Raw genomic sequence first — 17725 nt, 5'->3', positions numbered from 1 at the left:
CAGTGTGTTTTATGACTGGCACATGAACTTTAGGAACCAGAAATTCTGTATGAGATCAACTTATAAATATCTTCGTAGCATCTAAGCAAGCTACCCTGTTCTTGCGACCGTGCGAGCAATTGGAAGCATGTTTTTCTTGATATTTGTGGGGCTGGAAATATCTTGAAGACCACCAATATGCTTTCAGGTTAGAGCCAACACTTCTTGATACATACACTACTAATTCCGGCTCACACTAAACGATGTGAAAAAGGAGAATTTCTAAAATTTACCACCTTTAGAATGACTAGCCAGTGACAAGTGTAGCCATGGTTGTTTCAGAATGTTGTCTTTGGTATATGAGCATCTTTTCTGAAAGATAAAACAACCAGATGGGCACTTGGATAGTGTGGTTTTCATCGACTTCAGCTGGGCGTGATTTATTTACAGCAACAAATGATTAACATATACTCCCTCCGTTCCTAAATATAAGTCTTTGGAGAGATTTCACTATAGACCACATACGGAGCAAAATGAATGAATCTACACTCTAAAATGCATCTATATACATCCGTATGTGATTCATAGTGAAATCTCTACAAAGACTTATATTTAGGAACGGAGGGACTACTACATATTCACCGATACTGCTACTGCTACACATTACACCCCTTATGCATTTGATGTACATCTTTTGCATCTTGTGTCGCCTCTGCCCAGCATCAAAATCAACAGAAACGGCCAAGACAGTGGCAGGAAACATTATCCAAATATTCTTAATCTTCTTGGCCTCGCGAGACTTCAGAATGCTAGCCATTCAATCTCAAGCCTCGCAGCCGCAGTCTTCTTCTATCAAATATGTCTGTTTTTCTTGCCACGGAGCCAACTGTAGCAACAGAAAACCAAATAATAGGAGAACACAGACCTCGAAAATGCCATACCATTATTTCATTGATGATGAATCCAGCTCCAAATAATATGTGCGATCTCCTGAGCGCTGACCACAGTGGTGCCTTTGATAATTCATCGCCCTGAGTTGCTATTGCCTTCAGATGCTAAGCTGTCTAGCAAGTCACTTCCTTTGTAGTTTGTAACACCAAGCCCAGGATTGGATGAGTAGCGGCTGTTTACAACAGATGAGGATGCTGATGCTGTCTTGTTACGCCCAGCATCCCAGACAACAAAATCTGTATTTTCAAGGAGGCCTTCAGAGGCAATCCTTGCATCTTGGAACGGTGCATTACATTTTTGCTTTGAAAACTTAATGCAAGCCTCCTTTGCTGATTCAAGACAAGAGGCCATTTCTCGTTCTTCACATTCTTCTCTTTCTTGATAGTTGGTTGTTGCACCTCCAAACAAACCTTTCCACCAGGGGGGCTTGCATTTTCGTGTTGCAGTGATTGAACAGCCGGAGCGTGCACCAGCCTGCAAAATGATGAACCAATCCGCTGTTCATTCCATTTGCAGGAAAAGATCCATTGTTCACAGTTAGGGGGATTAAGTACATCATGCAATTAGGAATGATGAACGCAAGCCAAATGGGCTTAGACCACTGGAGATCTTTAGGATGCAAAGCTTCTACTTGTATACAAAATACACAACATATACACTTGTCATACTACTAACCAACATGCACAGTAGATTTGCTCCAGATAAATCCAATTTACTCTTGTCATATCAAGAATGAATTCTGACAGTAAGAACTCTCAAGGTGAAAACTCAAAGATGCACCTCAAATGCTTAATCACACAATACAACATATAACTATACACCCACATGCAGTTTAATATTGGCATCTACTATAATAGATGCAGACTTGCAAGATCCTAATCTGATTATTGGCACTTTCTCCACAAAACAAAACGACGACACAAAAGATTAACGATACAAAAGGTGCATTTCATTTGCCAATTTTTCAACTGTAGAACATCACCAACCAAGACAGCTAAAGCTAAGCAGCCATGAAGTGGTTTTTGCTCTCTTCACTGTGCGCAGCTGAGAAATTTACCGACTAGCAGTACTAGAGCAAGTCAGCTCGGCCAGCTGCAAAAGTAGACATTCCTTGTCTTCCAGGGACAAATATGTCATGCCTCTTATGGAAACCCCGAATAGTAAGTAATCTTGGGTACTAGTCAGGGGTTTGTCTGCACTGTTTGATGTACGCAGCTGCTAAACTTGCTGCCTGGCATTGACTAGCGCAAGGCAGCTCGGCCAGCTGCAAGAACAAATGAGGCAAATGCTTACGGTGCTAGGAACTGCGCTGCCATCTGCAATCAGCGTCTACCTTACAGATCTAAACAACCGGCGCCAAGTAAGTCTAAACAATCGGCGTCTCGTCATGTGATGATTCAGGCATGCGTAACAGATGCAGATTAATTAGGTTGGCGAGAGCCGAGAGGGAACATACATGTATATGAGATGAGAGGTAGGGGTTTACCTCGCACTGGGAGAAGAGGCTGGCCTCGGCAGCCTCCCAGGCGGCGCGCCAGCTCGCGGCGTCGCGGAAGGCGAGGACGGGGGGGTCGGCGGAGGAAGAGGAAGGGACTGGCGCGCGAAGCAGAGGGAGGGGCGGGTCGAAGGGCACGACGGTGGCCGCCGGGGAGTAGTCCTCCGAGACCTCGCCGCCCCCGCCCGGCAGCGGAATGTCCATTGTTTGTGTTCCCTGGCGGCGGATTTGCGTGGAACAGATCGCTTATTAGGGTTCACGACACTCTTCCCTTCGAGCTGGGCCGGGCCTAAAGAACTCGAATCGTGGACCGAACAAACAGGCCTTATATGGCCCATAATACGTCGATGTCCATATATACGACGTGTCCCCTCCGGAACCGGAGCAGAAGGAGTCGCAACTCGAAGGCAAAACTTGTCACGATGGAAACCACGACGGCGTAAGCGGATCGATCGTCGTCCACGATGGAAATCATGGCTCCTCTCCCTGAATTCTTTAGCTGCACCAATAACCGCTGCTTCCCTGCAAGATCGTGTTACTGCTTCTACCTCCGCCGCGTCGACAATGGCCGAGACGGAGACGCCAAGAATCGCTGGATGCTTGGACCAGTGGAAGAAAGAGGGGGCCGACGGGGCCGTGGCGGCGGTCATGGCGCTCGTCGACGCCGTCCGGTCCAGCAAGGCCGACACCATGGCGGGGATCCAAGCCGAGCTCCAGGCAGCCGCGGAGGAACTCAAGGTCAGCTCTTGAGCTCTTGATCTCTCTCTCTACCGATCGAGTTTCTAATCAATTTTTGCACACGCGAACCGTATGTAGACTCGTTTTATGCCTGATCGACGACGCGTTGATGGATGGAAACTTGCAGTGTCTGGATAGCGAGCCGTACGGCGCGCTCTCGGCTGCATGCGACATGTTCGTCCGGTACGTACGGCGCGGCGGCGGCGCCGTCGCCGATGATCAGCCCGCCCAGTTCCCCGCCCTCAAACGCCGCCTGGTCAGCCGCGCCAGCAGGTTCGGGGACATCTGCCGAGGCGCGCGCGGGACCATCGCGACGCTCTGCCAGGACTTCTTGCTGGACGGCTGCACCTTGCTGGTGCACGGCCACTCGCCGCCCCTGCTCGACGCTCTCCGGCTGGCCGGCACCAGCGGCAAGCGCCTCCTGGTCCTATGCACCGGTACGCTACGCAGGCATCATTATAACTCGTGAAATAACCAAACCTTCGTGACATTGCCAATAAAAGTTTGGAGCCTAATTTGATTTCGTCTTGCATGCAGAGGGTAGGCCGGACGGCGCGGGGCTGAGGCTGGCCGGGGAGCTCGCGGCGGCCGGTGTGCCGGCGAGGGTCCTGCTCGACTCGGCGGTGGCCTACTCGATGGGCCAGGTCGACGTGGTGCTGGTAGGCGCCGACTTGGTCGCCGAGACCGGCGGCGTGGTCGGCGCCGTTGGCACGTACCAGGTCGCCCTGGTGGCTCGCTCCATGGGCAAGCCTGTCTATGTGGCAGCAGAGAGCTACAAGTTCGCGAGGCTGTATCCTCTGGGACAGAAAGACATCGAGCAGGGCGGTGGCCGAGACGTGGACTTCGGCGACGTGCCAGTGCCGGCCGGCGTGGACGTCGAGGCGCCGGCGAGGGACTACACCCAGTCCAAGTACCTGGAGCTTCTGATCACAGACCTCGGCATGCTACAGCCGGCCGCCGTCGGCGATGTGCTCCTCCAGCTCTCCATGTGATTGCGATCGAACCTTTAGTTGATCTCTCCTTGTAATAATTCTGCTGCAGCTACGTTCTGGCTGGAGCCGAGAGCTGTTAACAGACTGTTGTGGTTGCCTTTGCTTTTTTAATAAAAAGTTGGGGCAGGGGCAACCCCTATCGTTTCAAAAAAAAAAAAAACTAGAAAAAGCCCAGAAGAAAGGATGGGCGAAAGAAATATACAGATTAGGACATAGTATTAGGCAGATATTTGTCTCTCTTTTTTTGATTCACGTTTTTTTTAACTTGTCATCCAGTTTTTTTTCTAAACCCCTCTTTTCACGCATTGCCAATATCCAACCTATCTATCCGTCATTGAAAAGTCAACAATTGGCTCTACTGATCAAATCTGATTTAGTTAGATGAAAGCAGCAAAGATAAGTTATAGAGAGGAGACAGAGAAGGGCGCCCCGACCACCAGTGTTACCAGGGTTTCCTCACCTTTGTCGGTTACTCTAGCGGTGGGAGGGATGGGAACGTCGGGATCTTGTTTTGCATGTGTTCAATAGTCTAGGCTAGGTTTGTGTCTCCTCCAAGTGGTGTTTTGGATGGTAGTGGCATCGGCGGTTGAAATAAAATCTCCATGGTCTGGCGCCCTGAGTGGTGAGGTTGAGGCCTCGAGGGGGTTGTGAGGGTTGTCGCAGAGGATTTGGTTTATCTTGCTACCAACGAGGCGACGATGACAACGTCTAGGTTTTTTTTGCCTGAGGCTTGTACCTCCCTACTTCAATGGTGACTGCTCTGAATACCGTTCACAAGCGCTAGAAAGGATGGTCAGGAGATGGACAAATGGTGGTCATTCCAGGCAACGTCGTTGGCGGCGAATCCTTCACCACTTCGGGGTTGACTTCTCGCAGTAGCCCCCCCCCCCAGCCGCCTCCCTATGAGGCATAACTCAAACTAAAATAGGCCCATATGGTGGTCTCCTCCTTTACTAATCCTATGCCCTGGATTTCTCAACAAGGAAAAGCCCTAAGCCCAGAAGTAACACTAGTAGAAAACTGGGCTTTGGTCACAGGGCAATATTCACATTAGTCCCGGTTCAGTCACGAACCGGGACTAATGTGAGCATTGGTCCCCATTCGTGCGGCCAGGGGCCTGCCGGGCCTCGTGGGGGCATTGGTCCCGGTTCGTCCGGACCCGTTGGTCCCGGTTGGTGGGACAAACCGGGACCAATGGACCACGCTCCTGGCCCACCACCCTTTAGTCCCGGTTCATACCACAAACCGGGACTAAAGGGCTGGTCCTAGTTGCGGCCAGTGTTTAGTCCCACCTCGCCAACCGAAGGGCGCTCACACTAGTTTATAAGCCCATCCCTCTCTGCCTTGTTGAGCTTCTCTTAAAGTGAAAATAGATGCCCTTATATAGGGAATTTGACCTAAATTCACAGTAAATTTCATAGAAATTTATTATGAATTTAGGTTTAATTTTCTCTATAAGCGCATCTATGTTCATTTTTTTACATTTATAAAATAAATAAATCTTAATAAAATAAATAAAACTAAATAAACCTTAATAAAATAAACTATAGTAACTACAATAAATAAACCTTAATAAATTAAGTAAAAATAGCAGCAGTAAAATAAATAAAAATAGCAGCAGTAAAATAAATAAAAATAAAATAATTAAAGTAAAATACATAAGTAATTAGAAATAAAATAAATAAGTTTTTTGTTGTAAGTAGAAACAAAACAAAACAATAAAGCAAAAAAGAAAAAAAAACAGAGGAAAAAAATTATGCCACCTACTGGGCCACCACGGCCTGAATACGACTAGAAACCCATCCATGGGCCAGGATTCAGGCCCGCAGAAGGCCCAGTAGGCCCCACAGGCAAAGAGAACAGTTAGGCCCGAAAGCCTGTAGTTGAGAGGAGTTCGAGAGGGTGGGCGCAACAGCGCTTATAAACCACTCTCGAGCTCTCTCAACTAGCGAGGTGGGACTAAACTTTTGACGTGTGGCAGCACAAGGCCTTTGGTCCCGGTTGGTGCCACCAACCGGGACTAAAGGGGGCATTGGTCCCGGTTCGTGGCACCTACCAGGACCAAAGGCCTTTAGTCCCGGTTGGTGCCACGAACCGGGACCACTGAGTTCCCTATATATATCCCATCGCCACAGCAGAGCACTCCAGAGTGCTCTGTTTTTTCTGGCTGGCGAGGGGAGGGCATTTGGGTGCTCTAGCTCACCTCCTATGCACATGAGGTGTTCGATGAAATGTCTGAGCCACACTAGTTAATCTTTGTCCTCTCGAAACTCGACCTCCGAACTCCATTTTCCCCGAGATTTGTCTAGGTTTAGCAGTCCGTCACGTCCCGTCCCCGTCTTCACCGCCGTCGATCGCCCGCGCCGATCTCGTCGCCAGCACCACCGTGGTGAGCCTCTTGTTCTTATCTTCTTTCTGAAAGGAAAAAATTCTTACTTTAGATAGTTACTTGTCTAATTTTGTTACTTTTATTATTCCTTCTTATTACATAGTGCGATGGTTTTGGTATCCGCCCCCGTCGGCCCTCGTCCTGTCTATGATTCGGATGTGGTATATATTATCTTTTTATAACTATTTGGTTCATTTATTGTTTATGACAAATATACCGACCAACATGACATAGATTTTATTTATCTAGGAGGTGGTTGAACCGGAAATTCTAACCGACCCTATTGTCGAGAGGTTAAATTTAGTTGAAGAAGAAAACAATTATTTAAAGGAAAAAAAAATTGAGGAGGAGAAGATGATATTGGAGTTGCATGTTGCGGATGTCGTCGATGATCACAAGATCAAGATGGATGCAATGCGCTTGAAGATTAGAAAGATTAGAAAATATGCCATTCATACCGAGGCTTGGTATCATTATGCCGTTGGATCAATTGTTACCTTGGTTGCGATTATGATCGCATTTGTTTTCGCATTGAAATGTTTTACATAGTTTCAATGTATGGTTTAATTAATTAGATGCTCTAGAGAGCTATATATATGTTGTTAGATGAGAACTATGTATGTACTTTGGTTTTAATGTGATGATGAACTTCTATTAATTTGGTCACTTAATTATCTATTCATGATGTTCTGTAATGGTTTTTGACACACTTAATTATATATAATGCACGCAGATGAACCGGCAATGGATGTACGGTGACAGACACACCTCCGAGTACATTAAGGGCGTGCATGATTTTCTCGAAGTGGCTGAGGCAAACAAGCAGAATGGTTTTATGTGTTGTCCATGCCCTATATGTGGGAATACGAAGTCTTACTCTGACCGGAAAATCCTTCACACCCACCTGCTTTACAAGGGTTTCATGCCACACTATAATGTTTGGACGAGGCACGGAGAAATAGGGCTTATGATGGAAGACGGTGAAGAAGAAGAGGACGATGACAACTATGTGCCCCCTGAATACGGTGATGCTGCAACGGGGGAAGCTGCTGAAGATCAAGAGGAACCAGACGATGTGCCCAATGATGCTGCAAGGGGGGAAGCTGCTGAAGATCAAGAGGAACCAGTGCCCGATGATGATGATCTCCGCCGGGTCATAGTCGATGCAAGGACGCAATGCGAAAGTCAAAAGGAGAAGCTGAAGTTCGATCGCATGTTAGAGGATCACAAAAAAGGGTTGTACCCCAATTGCGAAGATGGCAACACAAAGCTCGGTACCGTACTGGAATTGCTGCAGTGGAAGGCAGAGAATGCTGTGCCTGACAAAGGATTTGAGAAGCTATTGAAAATATTGAAGAAGAAGCTTCCAAAGGATAACGAATTGCCCGACAGTACATACGCAGCAAAGAAGGTCGTATGCCCTCTAGGATTGGAGGTGCAGAAGATACATGCATGCCCTAATGACTGCATCCTCTACCGGGGTGCGTACAAGGATCTGAACGCATGCCCGGTATGCGGTGCATTGAGGTATAAGATAAGACGAGATGACCCTGGTGATGTTGACGGCGAGCCCCCCAGGAAGAGGGTTCCTGCGAAGGTGATGTGGTATGCTCCTATAATACCACGTTTGAAACGTCTGTTCAGAAACGAAGAGCATGCCAAGTTGATGCGATGGCACAGTGAGGACCGTAAGAAAGACGGGAAGTTGAGAGCACCCGTTGACGGGTCGCAGTGGAGAAAAATCGAGAGAAAGTACTGGGCTGAGTTTGCAGCTGACCCAAGGAACGTATGGTTTGGTTTAAGCGCGGATGGCATTAATCCTTTCGGGGAGCAGAGCAGCAATCACAGCACCTGGCCCGTGACTCTATGTATGTATAACCTTCCTCCTTGGATGTGCATGAAGCGGAAGTTCATTATGATGCCAGTTCTCATCCAAGGCCCTAAGCAACCCGACAACGACATTGATGTGTACCTAAGGCCATTAGGTGAAGAACTTTTACAGCTGTGGAATGGAAACGGTGTACGAACGTGGGATGAGCACAAACAGGAGGAATTTAACCTACACGCGTTGCTGTTTGTAACCATCAACGATTGGCTCGCTCTCAGTAACCTTTCAGGACAGACAAACAAGGGATACCACGCATGCACGCACTGTTTAGATGACACTGAAAGTATATACCTGGACAAAAGCAGGAAGAATGTGTACCTGGGCCATCGTCGATTTCTTCCGACCAACCATCAATGTCGAAAGAAAGGCAAGCATTTCAAAGGCGAGGCAGATCACCGGAAGAAGCCCGCCATGCGTACCGGTGATCACGTACTTGCTATGGTCAATGATTTACACGTAATCTTTGGAAAGGGTCCCGGCGGACTAGCTGTTCCGAATGACGCTGAGGGACACGCACCCATGTGGAAGAAGAAATCTATATTTTGGGACCTACCCTACTGGAAAGAGCTAGAGGTCCGCTCTTCAATCGACGTGATGCACGTGACGAAGAACCTTGGCGTGAACCTGCTAGGCTTCTTGGGCGTGTATGGGAAGACAAAAGATACACCTGAGGCACGGGAGAACCTGCAACGTTTGCACGAAAAAGACGGCATGCCTCCGAAGCAGTATGAAGGTCCTGCCAGCTACGCTCTTACGAAAGAAGAGAAAGAAATCTTCTTTGAATGCCTGCTCAGTATGAAGGTCCCGACTGGCTTCTCGTCGAATATGAAGGGAATAATAAATATGCCAGAGAAAAAGTTCCAGAACCTAAAGTCTCATGACTGCCACGTGATTATGACGCAACTGCTTCCGGTTGCATTGAGGGGGCTTCTACCGGAAAACGTCCGATTAGCCATTGTGAAGCTATGTGCATTCCTCAATGCAATCTCTCAGAAGGTGATCGATCCAGAAATCATACCAAGGCTAAGGAGTGATGTGACGCAATGTCTTGTCAATTTCGAGCTGGTGTTCCCACCATCCTTCTTCAATATCATGACGCACGTCCTAGTTCATCTAGTCGACGAGATTGTCATTCTGGGGCCCGTATTTCTACACAATATGTTCCCCTTTGAGAGGTTCATGGGAGTCCTAAAGAAATATGTCCGTAACCGCGCTAGGCCAGAAGGAAGCATCTCCATGGGCCATCAAACAGAGGATGTCATTGGGTTTCGTGTTGACTTCATTCCTGGCCTTAAGAAGATAGGTCTCCCTAAATCGCGGTATGAGGGGAGACTGACTGGAAAAGGCACGCTTGGAGGGGACTCAATAATATGCAGGGACGGATATTCTTGGTCTCAAGCACACTACACAGTTCTACAGAACTCTACCTTGGTGACCCCGTATGTCGATGAACACAAGAACAGTCTGCGCTCCAAACACCCGGAGCAGTGTGACGACTGGATTACATGTGAACACATCAGGACTTTCAGCAGTTGGTTGGAAACACGTCTCAGAGGTGACACCACTGTTTGTGATGAGTTGTACTCGTTGTCCAGGGGACCATCTTCGGCTGTATTGACTTACAAAGGATACGAGATAAATGGGAATACATTTTACACGATCGCCCAAGATCAAAAGAGCACCAACCAAAACAGCGGTGTCCGCTTTGATGCAGCAACCGAGAGGGGAAAGGACACATATTATGGTTACATAATGGACATATGGGAACTTGACTACGGACATGATTTTAAGGTCCCTTTGTTTAAGTGCAAATGGGTCAATCTGTCAGGAGGCGGGGTACAGGTAGACCCACAGTACGGAATGACAACAGTGGATCTGAACAATCTTGGGTACACTGACGAACCGTTCGTCCTAGCCAATGATGTGGCACAGGTTATCTATGTGAAGGACATGTCTACCAGACCGAGGAAAAGAAAAGATAAGGAAGCGAATACATCATCCAATGAGCCAAAGCGCCACATAGTTCTTTCAGGAAAAAGGGACATTGTGGGAGTGGAGGGCAAGACAGACATGTCTGAAGATTATGAAAAGTTTCATGAAATTCCTCCCTTCAAAGTCAAGGCTGACCCAAGCATCCTGATAAATGATGAAGATTATCCATGGTTACGGCGCAATAAGCAAATGACACAAGCGAAGAAAAAGTGAAGACTTTCTCCCGCAACTATTATGATGATACCATGCCAACTTTGTAATAGACGTGTATGATACCATTGTCCGTTTTGTAAAAGAAGTGCATCTAGTTTTTGCCGTAACCCTCTCAACTTTCTTGCACATGTTATGTGGATGAAATGATGATACCATGCCAACTTTCAACCTTTTCAGAGTTCATTTGAAATGCTTTTCAATTTTAGGGTCTTATAGCTCAAAATAATTAGTAAATGCATGAAAAATAACATGCCAAAAATTAAAAATTATGCCACCTACTGGGCCACCACGGCCTGAATACGATTAGAAACCCATCCATGGGCCAGGATTCAGGCCCGCAGAAGGCCCAGTAGGCCCACAGGCATGTACAGAGAGGTTAGGCCCGTAAGCCTGCTTTAGAGAGGAGCTCGACAGCTCAGGCGCACCGCACCTTATAAACAGGTGCGGCTCTCTCTTAGCTAGCGAGGTGGGACTAAACTCACCACCACGCCGCTGTGCAAGGCCATTGGTCCCGGTTGGTGGCACGAACCGGGACCAATTCCACCCTTTGGTCCCTGTTGGTGCCACGAACCGGTACTAATGAGGCTGTGGCCCCACGAGCACCTTTAGTACCTGTTCATGGCACGAACCGGTACTAGAGTTTCTTACTAAGCAGTTTTTTAGTCCCACCTCGCTAGCTGAGAGGCACTAGGAGCGGTTTATAAGCCCTGAGTGCAGAGACGCTGAAGAAGAGGCGCAATGCTCACGTTGCTTAGCTTCAAGCCTTGAGGAATAAGGTAGACTGGATCGAGCTATGTGCAGTGCAGTCTACCTATTCCGAAAGGCTTGAAGCAAATCAATGAGCATTGCGCCTCTTTTTTATTTTTAATAACTTATTACAACTCCGGACTTCTTGTGTTCCGACAAAATAAAATAAACTTTAATAAAATTTATGAAACTAAAATTAACAAAGTATTTTCTGTTCAAAACATTATAAGAAACCTCTATTATTATTGAAACTAAAATCATATAAAATTGATGCAACTAAAATTATCGAAGTTTTTCTGTTCAAAATCATTAAAAGCAAAAAGAATTTTCATAAAGAACTTTTTTTGATAGAAACTTTAATAGCAAAAAGAATTATCATAAAGTAAAATAAATAAGTAATTAGAAACAAAATAAAATAAAATAAATAAGTTTTTTGTTGTAAGTAGAAACAAAACAAAATAAATATAGCAAAAAAGAAAACAAAAAAACTAAATACAGCAAAAAAAAATTTCATAAAGAACTAATGGCACTAATAGAAAGTTTATATTTTTTCTAAAACTAATGGCACTAACAGACAGTTTATAATTTTGCTGACCTAAAAGCAAAAAGAATTAAAAAATAAAGCAAAAAAACCAAAAGAAAATAAATAATGCAAAAACAAACAAAAAAACTGAAAAAAACTATTTTTATACTAAAGTTAATCACAAACTTGTGATTCACACAAATTTCAAAGAATTCAAATTTTAACAATTCAAATTTGAAAACTAATGGCACTAATAGAAAGTTTATATTTTTTCTAAAACTAATGGCACTAACAGAAAGTTTATAATTTTGCTGACCTAAAAGCAAAAAGAATTAAAAAATAAAGCAAAAAACAAAAGAAAATAAATAATGCAAAAAACAAAACAAAAAAACTGAAAAAAACTATTTTTATAGTAAAGTTAATCACAAACTTGTGATTCACACAAATTTCATAGAATTCAAATTTTAACTATTTAAATTTGAAATCTAATGGCACTAACAGAAAGTTTATAAATTTTCTGACCTAAAAGCACAAAGAATTAAAAAATAAAGCAAAAAAAAAAGAAAATAAATAATGCAAAAAACAGAACCAAAAAACTGGAAAAAAAATTAAAAAACTGCCACCTATTGGGCCACCACGGCCTGAATACGACTAGAAACCCAACCTGGGCCAGGATTCAGGCCCGCAGAAGGCCCAATAGGCCCACAGACAGTACAGTGTGACATTAGGCCCGTAAGCCTGCATTTGAGAGGAGCTCGAGAGGGCAGCCGCAGTGGGGCTTATAAACCACTCCGAGCCCCTCTCAACTAGCGAGGTGGGACTAAACTTTTGGCCGCGGGCAGCGCAAGGCCTTTGGTCCCGGTTGGTGGCACCAACCGGGACTAAAGGGGGCATTGGTACCGGTTCGTGGCACCAACCGGGACCAATGCCCCCCCTTTAGTCCCAGTTGGTGCCACCAACCGGGACCACACCAACCGGGACCAATGCCCCCCCTTTAGTCCCGGTTGGTGCCACCAACCGGGACCAAAGGCCGCCGCTTCCCGCCCTTTGCGCTGCTGAAAAGGGACCTTTGGTCCTGGTTGGTGGCACCAACCGGGACTAAAGGGTGGCATTGGTCCCGGTTGGTGCCACGAACCGGGACCAATGCCCTTGCTATATAACCAGGACTTGTGAAAATTTCACATCTCCCTCGCCTCCCTCGCCAGTTGCCCCCGCCGCCAGGCTGCCCAAATCGCTCGCGCGCTCCTCGTCGCCGTCGCCGCCGCCGGCCGCCATCCCCGTCTCCCCGTGCCCCTGCCCCGCGCCCGAGCCCACGCCGGCCGCCGCCCTGTGCCCCTGCCCCGTCCCCGAGCACGCACGGCCGCGCCCCTGCGCCCCGGCCCGCCCCCACCATTGTCGTCGTCGCCGGCGCCCGCCCCCACTGCCGCCCCTGCCTCGACGCCGCCCCTCCTCCCCGTTCGGTCCGGCTCCGGCGACCCCCTTTCCTCCCTGTCCCCTCGATCCTCTTCATATAATTTTTTTCATATAATTTTTTTTCATATGCATATGTTGATTATATGGATGGATGGATGATGTATATGTTCATTATATGGATGGATGGATGATGTATGCTTTTTTTTCATATAATTTTTTTAGGCAGATTTTTAGAATTTTTTAGGCAGATTTTTAGAATTTTTTGTGTATGTATGTTATGTTTATATGTATGTATGTATGTTCATATGTATGTATGTTTATATGCAAAGCATATGCAAAGAAAATGTATGAATGGTCATATGCAAAGAAAAATGTATGTATGGTCATATGCAAAGAAAATGTATGTATGTATGTTCATATGAAAGAAAAATGTATGTATGTATGTTCATATGCATATGCAAAGAAAATGTATGTTCATATGCATATGCAAAGAAAATGTATGTTCATATATATGATGATATGTTCATATAAAAAGGAAAATAAGAAGAGGAAGAAAGGAGAAGAAGAGGAGAGGAAGAAGAGGAGAAATAAATAAGAAGAGGAACAAAGAAGAAAAAGAAGAGGAGAAGAAGAAAGGAATAGAAGAGAAGAAGAAAAAATAGAAAATTCTATTTTTTCTTCTTCTCTTCTATTCCTTTCTTCTTCTCCTCTTTTTTTTCTTCTTCTTTTTTTTTCTTTGATCTTCTCCTCTATTCCTTTTCTTCTTCTCCTCTTTTTATTTCTTCTTTGTTTTCTTATGTTTTATCGGGTCTGTCGTCGTCGATATACCCCTCTCCCGATAACTTCAACACGAGGGGGGGTCGATATACCCCCTCCCCGCCGATAATATTATTTTCCCATGTACGTATGTCGTCGTTGTCGATATAACCCCCTCCCGATAACTTCAACACGTGGGGGGGGGGTCGATATACCCCCTCCCCGATAACATTATTTTCCCATGTATGTATGTCGTCGTTGTTGATATATATAGCTCCCTCCCAGATAACTTCGACATGATGGACGGTCGATATTTATACCCCCTCTCGACCGTGATAACTTATACCACGGGAGCACCCCCCGGCCCTCTCGCTCGACCAAAACTCTCGAGGACACCCAAACCCTAGAAAAAAACGATGTCGGTCTCCTACCCCCTCCCGCCGCGCCCCTACCCTTGAAGCGTTGCCTAGGCCACCCCAAACCCGGAATAAGCTAGGTCTACGTTTGCACTAATATATCCACCTGCTGTCATGTTTGTGTAATAATTGCCATGTTGTAATATTTGCAGAAACAATGGAGCACGGACGAGATGAGCAAGCAGAAGAGGTGTTGGGGGACATAATCTTAGCCGGAGGTGATATCCTGTCGTATCTTAACGACAATGATGGTCTGGAAGAACAGGGTGAAGAAGCAGGCTACGGTGATCGAAGAGTGGAGGAGGAAAGACATGATTATGATGGCTCCGGTGACCCAATGCTAGTGCAAGAAGGAGCCCGTGGTGACGGCTCCGGTGACCGAACATAGTCCGGCCAGGTAAATATATTAGTTAAGCCTGTGCTGACTAGCTAATTGATGCATTCATTGTTTTGGTATGTACACATATTAATTAACACTCATCTTTCTTCTTTTTTCTAGCCCTCCGGATCGAGCACAACTGCGGTAAAGAGACGAGGCCTGAAGAGAAAGTTGCGCTCGGATGAAAGGTTTGAGATCACAGCAATCGCGCGCGACGGCCAACCGATTGAACCCATCCGGACAAAGGATGCATTTGCTGCTCAGTGCGGGGTTCTAGTTAGGGACAAGATCCCGATCAGCATCCACCAATGGTATAAGCCTAAGAAGGAAGACCCTGAGCTGTCTTATGTCAATGATATGCAGAAAGATGATCTTTGGACTGAGCTGAAGGCAAATTTCACCCTACCGCCAGAGGAGGATCCGGAGAAGCCAGTTATAGAGCAATTAATCAAGTCTCATGCTCTTAAGAAGATGGCAGACCTATTCAGGAGGTGGAAGAATGAGCTGAAAACGTTTTTCGACAAAGAAGAGACACCAGAATTCATCGGCCGGTATGAGAAGATCAGAGATCACTGGCCCGCATTTGTGGCCCACAAGACATCGGAAAAGAGTAAGAAGATGTCAGCGACAAACAAGAAGAATGCTGCGAAGAAGAAGCTTCACCATCGCACGGGGTCAGGTGGCTACCTCAAAGCCCGACCTAAGTGGGCCAAGGCTGAGAATGATCTGCTTGAAAAAGGGATCGAACCACAGACAATGAACTGGACAGACCGTTGCCGGACTTGGTTCTTCGGGGCTGGCGGAACCTTGGACCCTGTATCAGGGAGGTGCGTTTGGACGAACGAGCTTTTGAGAATACCAGTCAAGAAGATTCAGCAATATATCGATGCAGCGCAGGAAGGGACGTTTGTTCCAGACAGAGAGAAGGACGAGCTCACAATGGCCCTCGGGAATCCTGGGCACCCTGGACGGACACGAGGCACGCCAGGCTCCGTTCCGTGGAAGGCTGGTTTTCCGGACGCGGGCGGTTACAAAAGCCAGGAGAGGAGGAAAAAAGTGGAGCAGATCCAAATTCAGAAGCTGCACGAAAGGGTTCAAGCGCTAGAGGAACGAGATGGCAATCGACATGCCGAAACTGCCCCCGAAGCTACACCGCCATCTCAGCGGAGAAGCAGCGTGGCTTCCACCGAGCTGCTTCAGCTGGAGCATGCGGCTCCTGCTAGCTACCCCGTGGATGCTATCACGGAGTCTCAACATTGCCACCTTATGGCGGAATGGCAGAACTTCAAAGACAAGGCGGCTGTTGGCTCTGTTTTACCTCCTGAACCCGGCGCAACCTACCACTGCCGGCCGATTCCAGAAGGATATGCTAGGGTGATGGTGGATGAAATAACGGAGGGATTTGAGGAGCTCCAGCTTGACCACCCTACCGGTGAAGGGGAGACTCGGCTGGGTTCTGCTCTGAAGACTCCATGCCTATGGCGGAAGGAGCTCATCAAGCTTTCGAACTGGACGGCTCCGGCGAGTAAGGGCACTCCGCCTCCTCCTCCGCCTCCTCCTCCGGCGAGTGATCAGGGCACTCAGCCTCCTTCTCCGGCGCGTGACGGCACTCCGCCTCCTTCTCCGCCAGCGCCGGCGCGCCAGAGCAGCCAGCCTCCTCCTTCTCCGCCTCGTCAGCAAGGGCGGAAGAGACCCGCCGCCGCTGCGGCTGCTCCGGCGCGTCGTAGTCCTTCTCCTCCGCCTCGTAAGCAAGGAAAGAAGACAGCCGCAGCCGCTCTGTCTGCTCTGCCGGCGTCTAGCAGTACAGCTGCCAGAGGCGGGAGGCAATACAGATTCGGTCCTTCTCTGAAGACTCCAGAGAAGTTACCATACGAGAGGACCGAGGAGGAAACCAGGAAGATCGTGCGAGCCGAAGTGACAAACTTCTTTGAAGGGGTGAAAGCAAAGAAACATCCACCTCCGGAGGAGAAGGTAGATCCGGTGAAAGCAAAGCGCACTCTGGCTGCCCTGACAAAACCACCAAAGTCTCCGCCGAGAGGCAACTATGAGCGCATTCTTGCAAAGACATATGCCGAAGCGGAGCGGTCGGGAAGTACTGTCAGTGATAAAAGGTTAAAAGAACGACGAGCTGGGAAAAAATTTGCCCAGCTCGGCGAACAAGCGAACCAATTGTGCCCCCCGCTCAAGGTGTCAAAAGACATCGTCGCTAATGATCCGAGTATGGTGCCCGGTTATAGCAATCTTGGAGATTACCTGCCCGATGATGTACATTATGAAATCATGGAGGTGGACGAACACAAATACCATTACGGGAAGCCTCTCGTCAAAGATGAAAGATCTCTATCAACGATGATGCGAAGACTACATGATTGGTACATGAAAACCTGCAGAGAGTCTGATGGGATGGATACTTTGACGCTGAGAGTTAAACCGGAGCATGACCTCATTGGAATTGATCTGCTGAATGTTCCATTTGAGGATTTCTTTCAGTTTTACAATCAAAAGGCCCTCGATAAAACAACGATCACTTGCTATTGTCTGTAAGTAGTACTACTTCTGTCATTAAGTCTCTCTATATAGGTCAGCTCTTTCATTGCATGTATTTAAACTTATCCTCACTATATTATGCAGATTGAAGATCGCCGAATTGAAGAAAAGACAAATCGGTGATATTGGGTTCATTAACACAAATCTCGTAGATGCATATACGGTTGAAAAACATCCCAAAGAAGCCGAGGCCAACTTGCTACAATCGTTGGTATTAAATCAAAACAAAGATATAATACTCTTTCCTTACAACTTCAAGTGAGTGTTACTGTCTTGTGCATATTCGGTTTCCCTTATTAGTCCAGGT

At 46.9% G+C, this 17725-nt stretch overlaps 2 protein-coding genes across 3 annotated transcripts; one reads left to right on the top strand and one right to left on the bottom strand.

Moving 5' to 3' along the window:
• Positions 1–245: 245 nt before the first annotated feature.
• Positions 246–2645, bottom strand: LOC109777967 (uncharacterized). 2 transcript variants are annotated; one of them, XR_012183006.1, is made up of 3 exons: positions 2417–2645; positions 614–1404; positions 246–453 (listed from the first exon to the last, which is right to left on the bottom strand). XR_012183006.1 is itself a non-coding variant. In XM_020336527.4 (2 exons), exons 1-2 carry the CDS (start codon positions 2627–2629, stop codon positions 1003–1005), a joined length of 615 nt encoding a protein of 204 aa, XP_020192116.1. In that variant the 5' UTR covers positions 2630–2645; the 3' UTR covers positions 506–1002. The 2 variants fall into 2 exon arrangements, 1 of the variants encoding a protein (XP_020192116.1); XM_020336527.4 differs by lacking the exon at positions 246–453 and having other exon boundaries at positions 506–1404.
• Positions 2646–2989: 344 nt separating this feature from the next.
• Positions 2990–4199, top strand: LOC109777960 (uncharacterized). The gene is made up of 3 exons (XM_020336518.4): positions 2990–3163; positions 3291–3600; positions 3701–4199. The coding sequence occupies exons 1-3, from the start codon at positions 2990–2992 to the stop codon at positions 4153–4155; spliced, it is 939 nt and encodes a 312-aa protein (XP_020192107.1). The 3' UTR covers positions 4156–4199.
• The last annotated feature ends 13526 nt before the right edge of the window (positions 4200–17725 follow it).

Source organism: Aegilops tauschii, chromosome 5, assembly GCF_002575655.3.
Source record: "Aegilops tauschii subsp. strangulata cultivar AL8/78 chromosome 5, Aet v6.0, whole genome shotgun sequence".
Lineage (NCBI taxonomy): Eukaryota > Viridiplantae > Streptophyta > Magnoliopsida > Poales > Poaceae > Aegilops > Aegilops tauschii.
The sequence above is the reverse complement of the archived record's forward strand: the minus strand, read 5'-3'. Positions and strand labels throughout refer to the sequence as shown.

Bases quoted from the DNA above. Each gene is read 5' to 3' on its own strand.
- LOC109777967 (XM_020336527.4), bottom strand. From the start codon at position 2,629: ATGGACATTCCGCTGCCGGGCGGGGGCGGCGAGGTCTCGGAGGACTAC. The intron at 1,405-2,416 runs GTAAACCCCTAC...ATCATTTTGCAG, and splicing joins GCCTCTTCTCCCAGTGCGAG to GCTGGTGCACGCTCCGGCTG.
- LOC109777960 (XM_020336518.4), top strand. From the start codon at position 2,990: ATGGCCGAGACGGAGACGCCAAGAATCGCTGGATGCTTGGACCAGTGG. The intron at 3,164-3,290 runs GTCAGCTCTTGA...GGAAACTTGCAG, and splicing joins CAGCCGCGGAGGAACTCAAG to TGTCTGGATAGCGAGCCGTA. The intron at 3,601-3,700 runs GTACGCTACGCA...TCTTGCATGCAG, and splicing joins CCTCCTGGTCCTATGCACCG to AGGGTAGGCCGGACGGCGCG.